The sequence below is a fragment of the Carassius auratus genome, chromosome 29 (genome assembly GCF_003368295.1).
Source record: "Carassius auratus strain Wakin chromosome 29, ASM336829v1, whole genome shotgun sequence".
Classification (NCBI taxonomy): domain Eukaryota; kingdom Metazoa; phylum Chordata; class Actinopteri; order Cypriniformes; family Cyprinidae; genus Carassius; species Carassius auratus.
This window is the reverse complement of record NC_039271.1, coordinates 3,020,563-3,031,169: the sequence shown is the minus strand read 5'-3', so window position 1 is coordinate 3,031,169 and position 10,607 is coordinate 3,020,563. Positions and strand designations below refer to the sequence as shown.

The 10,607-nt window shown below is 37.5% G+C and overlaps 1 protein-coding gene across 3 annotated transcripts in view; it reads right to left on the bottom strand.

The window, feature by feature from the left end:
• Positions 1-8,155: 8,155 nt before the first annotated feature.
• The window catches only part of LOC113047855 (anoctamin-1-like), a 41,244-nt gene continuing 38,792 nt past the window's right edge, over positions 8,156-10,607 (bottom strand). For all 3 annotated transcript variants that reach the window (XM_026209182.1, XM_026209181.1, XM_026209183.1), the window contains 2 exons: positions 10,397-10,502; positions 8,156-9,532 (listed from right to left, as the gene is read on the bottom strand). In XM_026209182.1, coding sequence (XP_026064967.1) covers positions 9,173-9,532; positions 10,397-10,502 — 466 coding nt within the window. In that variant the 3' untranslated portion in view covers positions 8,156-9,172. The remainder of the gene's footprint in view (positions 9,533-10,396; positions 10,503-10,607) is intronic.

Sequence of the window (10,607 nt, the reverse complement as noted above, 5' to 3'; positions counted from 1 at the left end):
TCTAATATTAACCTACCCTTTATTCAACTATGTTCAACTATTATCGTGTAAAACTGTATGCTAACTGTAAAATCATCCTTGGCCTTGACGATAGTGGACCTGACAGAACTAAGACTTTGCATGCAAGATGTGATGGTTGAAAGCACATGCTACTGTTTAAGTGTTAGTAGGACGCTCAGGGAGTGTATTTGTGTAAGTTGATGAACCCCCAGCTACGCATGGTCTGCTCCCAGTAGAGTGTAAGTCTAATGGCCAAGTTTGAGATCACTGAAGGACAGCGGAGTTGTTGTTGTCCACTTGGCTGTTATCATAAATTCAGCAGCTTGAGGAAATCCTGCAACGCCTAGTTCAGCGCTCGTTTAAGGAGAAACCCCAATGGGATGAAGTTCCAAAAAGCCTAATTGCTCTTCCTTTCTTAGTCAAGACGCTCTAATAGCCTTGAGCTCTGCGTTTTTAATTCCTAAAGGCTACAAATGGACAGTCCACCACTCTCACTTCCTTCCTCTCCAGCTGCTCGGAGTCTCCCGGGGAGTTTCCAGGTTTGCAGTGTGTCCGTCCTCTGATTAATGTACAGGAGGGTCAGGGAGAAGTGCTTATTCTAGTTTCCCATGTGCATACTATTTGATCCTGTTATCATTCATAACCTACTGTACATCCCCCGAACCACAGATCCCATCAGATAACCCCATCCTCTGCGTGTTTGTGAGTGTATGTTACTGGGAGAGAACAGTCTGTGACTGTTTCAATCCTCTGAGGGAAGAGGTGTTACAGTCTGTTTTTTCTCTTATTAGTATGAACAGAAGGCAGTGCGTTTCAACGTCTTCCATATGTTGAGTACTGCTACGTATATAGTTTACTGCCAGGGCTATAGCTGCGATTATCACTTTATAGACAGGAAGTAGCACCCACAGAATATCTGGTGGAGCATGCATAGGTCAGAGGTCAAGCCCAGCCTCATTCTTTCAGCCCTACATCAGCGTCTGCCTCACCACATCAGCCTTCAGACACACAGGCTTATTTCTTAGCAATAAGGAGTGTCAAATAACATTATATGATTTGGAAATAAATAGCTTCGTTATTTCTGCTGAATATTAAACCAAGTTTATAATTTGAGATCTGTTGTGCATTTTTTTATGCAAAAAATAAAAATAAAAAACTAGGCCTAGAATTACTTAATTTGATGATGCTAACCCCCCTTTGAACTCATATTTTGAACCCTGAGTTCAAAAATATCAGTAACAATTTTCGAAAAAAGTTTTTCCACATAATAACGATGAAGATTTACATTTCACACACAAACACACACACACACACACACACAATGCATTTAATTTCAAAGAAAGCAAAATAAGCTTTTTTGAAAAATCTGTAATTTTCTGTCGCTTTTGAGATGTTGTACAAAAACATCTGGGTAATGATTGGATTTTTTTTTTCTGTCACTGGCCATAATTCTAAACTTGAAATCATTAGACATAAAACTGTCTTCAGAATCATTCTCACATGTACAAATCAGCTGAGAATTTAACAAATATTTGTAATCTGTCTCAGAGAAAAATACATATCATGTCTTTGTGGCAGTTTTCCTGTGATTAAGCGATAGTACAAGACTTCTTCACCTTACAAATGGTTGACGATAAGCTAAAATGCTACAAAAACTATTTTAAAATTTGCACCCTAAAATTAGAAGTATTGAATTTCATTCAGCAAATATGATGCAGGGCAGTGTATTATATAGTCCATAAGTCACTATAGTTCTTAAGAATCATTAAGAAACCATCATGATATTGAAATTATAAACATGTTCATATTAACATATAACTAAATTAACATATTTATGACTGATTAGTAATTAGCAACATGGGACACCCCAATTAAGGTTGAGATGTTAACCAATCATAACAAAGGTTGATTGAATATTATCTTAACAGAGCAGTAGAACTAACAGACAGTTTATTTCTAAGGGACAAAGAGGATGGAAAATGGTTACGTAAGGCTAAAATTTGTACAGGAATCCTTGACTAACGTTATAAGTGGACAGCAGGGTATAAAAAGAAAATGCTACATAAATACAGCTCCTTTAATGCTGTTTCCAAAATCAATGGTTTCATAACAACTGCCTAATGTTATTACAGAGCTGTATGTTCCCCTTTCTCCTTTCAACTTAATTTGTATTAATTCTTCCCACCATTAAAATCTTGTTCACAGTTATCAAGAAGATTTTGATTAGTAAGCAATGGTGAGGACATGTTGTGTGTTTGTATTTGTGTCTGTGAAAGGAGAAAGATGAACAGTGGAAAAGCCATGTGGCCCAACGCTAGGCCATCCGTGCAAAACTAGACAGACTACGGGTATTTAGGTTGAGGTTTGACTGGACACACGTGCCGATACACCAACACACATATATAGAAGCCTTACTAATGTTCCCAGGAACAGATGTGAGGCCCAAAAGCAGTATGACTGAATGTGGCCAGATGTTAAATATAGTGAATGCAAAGTATGCTAACCAATACCATACCTGCCTGACTCACAGCAATTGACAAGGACAGATTACATCTACAGACACCAACAAAAATGCACATGAAAGTTTCATAACATACTATTAAAATTCCAAGTTTAAATACAAAACATTTTTGCAACACACTGACTTGAGGAGAAAATGGGAAGCTGACATACCGCAGGACAAACCATCAGGTTTAGGAAGTTCACTCACAGAATATCTTCAGTTACAATCACAGACATTAATGCATCTCTGTTTTCATTTCCAGGACTTTCAGAAAACAGTTGTGCTTCAGGATTTGGGTCTCAATCCAGGTTCTGCCAATGAATCCGTCCAGCACCTTCTGATAAGACTGTAACTGTGTTTACTAGTAAATAATTAAACTATTAAACTCCAATTGAAACATTTAAAGGCCATCCGAGATGTAAATGAGTCAGAACGATTTAGAGAAATTCAGCATTACATTACTTGCTCACCAATGGATCCTCTGCAGTGAATGCAAGTTGCAAAATTTCTCTAAATTTGTGCAGATAAAGAAACAAGCTCATCTACATCTTGGATGGCCTTTTAAACAAATTTTCTTTTTTTGGGTGAACTATTCCTAGCTATCAATGCTATCAAAGCCATAAATGATATATATTGTGATGCATTCGATCATATATCTTTAGAAGATGTGTTAATATTTAAACCCAAAGTATTTTTAAAATAACATGTGTGAAATCTCTTCTTTGAAGACATACAGGAGTGAGTTAGAAAAGAGTGAGTTCAGTGATCAGAATGATTAAATAACTAAATCACATCTAACAATGTAATGTATGTCACATGGCTGATGTTTCACTGTAAAATTGCAGCAGATGAGTATAAATAGAGAATAAATCACATGACTCTGCGGCGAGGAGAGAGACCTGAGGTAAAGAGAGAGACAAACAGACGAGCTCAGATTAAAAAGAGAACAAGAACCAATTAATTCTCGTGCCTTTCAGCGTCTTTAATGCATCTTTGGTGATCTCCAGCACAAAAGGGGGTGATGAAGAGAGACAGATGAGAAAGGAGAATGCAAAAGAAAGGACGAAAGAGAAAGAAACAGGTGACTCCAGTGGTACAGGTCTAGCATTAAGGCAGAACAGCAGAATCGTGTTACAGCATGCCTGACCCTTGAGGGCAGGAATAAAATGCCACAGTCTCCAGTGTCACAGTCACACATCCTTGCATCCCAGAATTCCCTTCTGCACACTGCAGCTCTACATCACCTCAATGTGCTCTGCTGTGTTTATTTCATGACAAGCACACTGAGTATATGTAACTACGCTGGACAGCTTTGATTCATCATCTACACTTAATGCACGCTGCAATACATACTGGAGTCTTTTCCAAAACATGCACTCCAGTAAATAGTTCTCGAATATTCATCTCACCATACTGCAGCATTCCAACGGAGTAATTTTCCCTTTGCATTCCCTGCCAGCTTTACCACCCATCCTCTCTAAACTTGTTTACTTAGCACATTAAAGCACTATCTATAGACCTACTTAGTTTGCAAATATTTTTCCACAGAGCATTGACCTTCCTGGTAATGAAAGTCATTGATCAACCGCAGTGTTGGAATAAACCATAAATAACATCAGTCATTATTTGATCTCCCAATAGATTTCACACAAATTAATTAAAAATAAAAATGCATGCACTTAAAATCTTGTAATAAAAAAGAATGAAAATTAATAAAGAATAGAAGAAGAATATATATATTATATTATCTTTATTAATTTATGGCATAGACTGATAAGTAATCTACATGCATTCACATCATTCACGAGATGCACAAGCTGATTGGCCTCTGCTGCTGATTCTCCAGCCAATGAGATTGCTTGTTCTCAAATTTGAGTAGACTTATTCAGTGTTTGCCTAAAGCTGGTCCTGCAGCCACTATCAGGGGTCTTCTGAAATTTAGCACCTCAGTATAAACTGAACTTAACATTTATTTTTCTTAAGTACAAAACTGGTTTTGTCAGTTCCTAAATGCAGCAATAATTTGTTTTTTTTTTAATGTTTCATGTTTAACAAGTTGTGATGCAAGGAGTGAATAATAAGGAATATAAGCAAAGCGAGCACAATAACATGCACTTTAAAACAATAACAACAGCAGCAAGAATGCATTTAAGTGAAAATAGGTATTATCAATTAACTAGCAGGAGATTTATGGAGCGCAAATCTGTATGCATTCGCAAGCACATGTAAAAAAAGGGAAAAAAAGAAAATGTATGATAAGTCATGCCAACCTATGTTTTTACATGACTTTTAACTCATAAAAATAAGTAAAGCAATTTCAACTTTTCTAGAAGTTACTGTATGAGATTAAACTTACAACTTTTTTAAGTCAGTTTAATTTGAAATGACTTAAACAACCAAGATGATTATATATAAAAATTCAAGGAACTTAAAGTTTATGTTGAAATAGGTGGAAAACTGTATTTATTTATTAAACAGTATTTTTATTTTGCATGCAAAGTTACCCTTCTCCAGTTTGTGAATTATGTTGATATTATGAACAGTATGTACAGTTGCAGTCAAAAGTTTACATACATCAAAATGTTTCAAACGGTCACCGATCCTCCAGAATGAAAACCGATGCACAAAGAGCCAGGAGGTGAAAGCGCTCTGAATTTGAAGATCAGGGTAAAATAAACTTATTTTGTCTTCTGGGAAACATGTAAGTTTTGTCTGTAGCTTCTAAAGGGCATTACGAAATGAAAAATGATACAAAATTATATTTAGGCAACATAAGAAAAATGTCCACATCTTCATTCTGTTCAAACGTTAACACCCCTGGCTCTTAATGCCTTGTGTTTCGTTCTGGAGCATCAGTGAGCATTTGATATTTTGGAATAGTTGCGTATGAGTCCCTCAGTTGTCCTCAGCTCCTTATAAATATATAATTGCAAGATATAAACCGGATCACATGGAATATAATCACGTCATGTGACAGCAACGTTCCATTGTTTGAAATGATTATGGTTGCATACTGTGTCCTGTTTTAGAAAAACTGTACTTACGGTATTTCATAAGCTAGTAGTAGCTAGTATTCCATTCTGAACACAGCCTTATAGTGAGAAAAGAAGAAAGACAGTAAATGAATGGCTATCAGTCACACATCGGGTCATCTAAAGGTTTAGTCGAGCTGACTACGGAAATGTGCCTTTGGCAGAGCTTCCGTGGAAAGGCACAATGGTGTGATCTTCAAGTGTAGCTAACACCTGAAACCATGTGAAAGCCTGCTGTGTAACCACTCCAGATAAAAGCCAGTGCTTTAGGCCATTTAAGAGAAGTGAACCTGAATGCAACCCCCAGTGCCTCTTTTCTGCTTTTAGACACTGTGTTATGTTAAACTACTGTATCTAAATATAAAGTCTTGAAACGTAAAAAAAAGCACCCTGCACAAAAATTACATGTTTAAAATTGCACAAAAAAAAACAATACAATGACAATGGAAATGTGCATGCAAATGATAATTAAAAGTGTCCTCTGACAGTTTAGTGGGGCTTATCAAAATCCTCCTCGCATTAACAATGCATTGACCCGCCCCGTGTGTCATCTCACCCTAGGAACGCCCTGTGGGAGAGAGAAAGAGATTCAGGTTTGTGTCACGGATCTCATTCCAGGTCCTTTGCTCATCTGCATGTGCAGATGTTTAATTCACAAACCAGAATCTCTGATATCAAACTCCCAGCATGCACCAGCAAAGCATTGTGTGTCTTCACAGTCCATCACAACAGCAAAATCAATATCAATAGCAAATAATGTAACTAAAACTAGATTATACTACTCCATGTAGGCAGATGGTATGCCTAACCAAATTGAAGAACACTTGCTTACCAATCTGTAAGACACAGAGAACAAATCCAGGTAAATCTGTCCCTGCAATTCTATTGCTGTGTGTGATGATGAAAGGCTTTGGAGAAGATTATGTAAAAATGAGACATTTCCGGCCCACATCGTGCAGCAGGTTAGATTGTGATTGTGCAAGAGGATATGGTGTTTTCTGAGGACACTTGAAAACCCTTCTTAAACCTTACACAAGAATCCATTTTCACCAGTTTAATTCATTTACAGGAAGTTAATTTCAGCTTTTTTGTTCAATGAAGCCAAGAGTATTACATCAACTTTGAATGTTATTCATAATCTGATATTTGTACAAAGAGTGGATGTTGGTTATTTATTTTTGCCAGTTTGTCTTTGGTTAGTATGTCTCTATCTGTTGTTTGTTCAGTTTGGAGCATACATCATATGTAATGGTAACACTATACAAAAACATTATTAATGCATCATCTAATATTTACTAACAATGAGCAATTTGATACTGTATTGTTTTATTAATTATTCTTTCAATTATTCAATTAATAATGTTATTATATTTAGAACTTTAGATTTTAATAATGCATTTGTAAATGTTAAAATAAACAAGAACTATTTTTAATTATTATGTCTATTTTTAATTGATGTTTCATGTTAACTAATGTAGTGAACTAGTGGAAACTTTTGCAAACCATTATCACGGTCCCTTTTCAAAACTGTGATGACACAGTTAACGGTCATCAGCATCATAAATGTTTTTAAATGCATGTACATTTATAACACTATTCTTTGTATCATATCACCTTTGCATCAAATTACAAAAAAACAGTTAACGCTAATGCGAGGGTGTTTCTAATGCAGCGTCTATGGGAGGGATGGTAAAATCGTTCTCTCTTCTGACTGCCGTTGTCAATCAAGTCATTTTAGGTAGTATAATAAATAACAATAATAATACACATATTTGCAAAATGTTCAGTCCTCTGATGTGCATTGTGCATTTTTTCTTATTATAAAATGCATAATATAGATTATATACTGTATTTTGATTATATATGTTTAAGTGATCAAGTCATATCAGTTACCTATTAAAAGTTGATAATTGGACACTTGCATAATAGAGTAATCATTTCAAACAGCAATTAAAGAATTGTAAATTGCATTTTTTTTGCCTAATGCTGCATCCACAAGTGTCGGTTATCAAATCTCAAATATCAGCCAGTGGAATATAAAGTGCCTTTTTCATATCAACAGCACAGTGACTTATATCACCTCTGTAGACACCAAAGAGGGTGACACAACATGCCTCAACTTTACATATTCCCATCATATGGGGTAGGCATTCATGCTGAGCTGTTAAATTGCATTGAGCCAATTCTTTAGATTTGAGCTGCTTAACTTTTGCCCACATCGTATGCTTTTTAATCTTTGGGAAATGCAAATATTTATGTGTATATCAGCCTGGTTGTGTAATGAAACTATAAAGCACATAGGACAGACTTCATGGAATCTGCCAAGATTGTAATCCTCTCAAATTGTGTAGTTCAGACCCCAGGGATAAATCAAATGTGGCTCTGGGGCGAAAGCACACAAAGATCAAAATCCTGAAGTATTAAAGCAGAAAAAGCGAACAGAGGAGCAACGTCTACTGGGTAAAGTAGGCTTTGTTAAGCTTTTGTGGCAATCATCAGGGTATTACAGTCTAACAAACAACCTGCGCGTTGCTAGAAGTCCAAAACTCAAGTGAATTGACCCCCTGGGACTTGTAGCACAATGCCTTGAGGACAAGAAAGAAAACCCACTTGCGCATAATAGGGAATAAATATTTATTCTTCTTGCATGAATATTAAGTCCTATGAGGCATGGTGAATGATGACTTGATGGCCAGATGTTGGCACACAACATCCATCCATGATTCCTCCCTGGATGACAGTAACCCCCGCTCAACCTTCCCACACCGGTGACGGCAAATTCATGTGAGGATTATATTTGACATGGCACAAAAAGACCAGCTGCTCCACAATCATAAATACAGCAAATGCTGTGCAATCTGAATCTACAGCCCTGCATTTTATCACAAGGAGGCATAGCATAAATACATGGACTGACAAATGTGAGTTTAATTACATATTGCCTTAATGTGTAACATTACGGCCTGGAGCATTAAAAAGACAGAACGCCACACGTTTCACAGAATACGTCGCAGTATCACATTGAAATTGTGTTCTTTGCGCCTTAATTTACTTATACGCATCATAGTCTTTATTAACCCATATTGATGAGAACTAATACAGCCTAGTGACGCTGTTACCTGAGAAAATGAAAGATTACTTGCCATTATATGCTACATCTTGTGGACAATGTGCAAAGCAGTTTGCATTTGGACAGCATGAACAGATTGCGCAACATCACCAAATGCGTGCCGCTCTTTACGAGTTCGTGCCGACAAACATCCTCTCTCAAGAGCAGATCACGGAGAAAAAAATGTGCATTTGAGAGGATCCCGCTTGTGTTCCAGTGAACGTCAGTGCATGTGGAATGATTGCATCTGCAAGCGGTCCTACTGAAGCTCAAGTTTGCGTGCAGACGCGCCTCAAAATGGTATAGGAACATCTGAGGGTTTAAAAACCAGATGTGGAGCCTGCAAGACAGACATTCAGACTACAGACCAAAAGGAGTGACCCCTCATTCCCTAGTACAAAAAAACAGGAACATAGGATCGAGGTCACCTGATTATTCCCAAAACTCAGAGCCTCAAACTTCAGCAAATCCTTACAATCCAGCACTGAGAAATGCACTCGAGACTCCTCTTCTCTCACCCGACTTCCCTCACACGGCCGTGTGTTGGGTGATGTTGCTTTGGGGAGACATGGACATCTGGCGGGTGAACTGGCTGAAGCTTGCGGCTCGGGGTCGGGTGCGAGGAGCCGGGGACGAGGTGGGAGGGAGCGGTCCGGGTTGGCTTTGCTGAAGAGGCAGCGAGGTCTGATCGGACACCTTCAGCTCCTCCTGCTGTTCTTGTGTCAGATCTCTGGAGAACAAGCTCTGGATCAGCTGCAACTTCTCCTTTTCTTCATTCAGGAAGACATCCACCAGAAGAGTCTTCTCCTTCTTCAGCTGCTCGCTGATGTTTTTGGGCACGTCGGGGATCACCCAGGCCACCAGCATGCTCATGGTTATCACCAGGTTCTGGGGGAGTGGGAGATGTATGAGTACACATATTTTCGCATACGCTTCAACCAGTGGGGCGCAGGAGATAATATACATCAGGGGCTGTGATGGAAACATATATTTCCATTCAATAGATGGAGGATCTTTTACACACCAGGTAGCATTTCAGGTATTGGTGCTCTGCCAGTGATACATATATATATGGACAAGATTTTTCAATCTCTTATGCTCACCAAGTCTGCAATTATTTGACCAAAAATGGTTCATTTTAAAATATTATTACAATTGCAACGAACTGTTTTATATTTGAAAATATTTGTCAAATGTAATTTATTTCTGTGATGCAAAGCTGAATTTTCAGCAGGATCATGTGTATATGCTGATTTGCTGCTCAAGAAACATTTCATATTATTTAGCAATGTTGAAAACTGTATTCTGTAAATCTGCAAATGTTGGTATATTTTTTCAAGATTTTTGTTAGAAATATTTTTCTTGTTCACTATGAACTGTCATTCTGGAACGACACTTGGAATGACATTTAATTTTTCAAGTAATGGTAACTATTACTTTTACAGTTTGGTTTGCTGTTTAATTACATTTCAATATAATTCGTTTCCACCCACAGCTGCCGACAGTAGGACATTTCTACTGAGTTACAGCAATTATTCTGACCAGCATAAAGACTATTAATCCAAAAGTGCAAAGACTGCATCATTCTGATGTGGTTGAAGCTCCACGTTGCTGAGCTAGCTATTGTGTGGCTTTTTCATTTGTTTGGTTTAGACTGAAAAAGGATAGTCCCTTTCTGCCATGCGTTAGGGGTAAAACTATTTTATTTTAGACTTTTCGATTGGAGATAATGGTAAAACAAGTAGCTTGTACCTGAAACAGTATGACGAAACCTAACCGAGCCGCAAGAATTGACCAGTACTGTTTGGAGAACTGGTAAGGCTCACTCGACCATGGTGGTTCTCTGTAGTCCTTGTACCTAAAATGAAAAAGAAAAAAACAGACAGTTATTTAAAGTTATTTTATCTCAGTGTGGATCATTTGCTGGTTGGCAATAAAAATAAACACATAGGCTACAAATGGC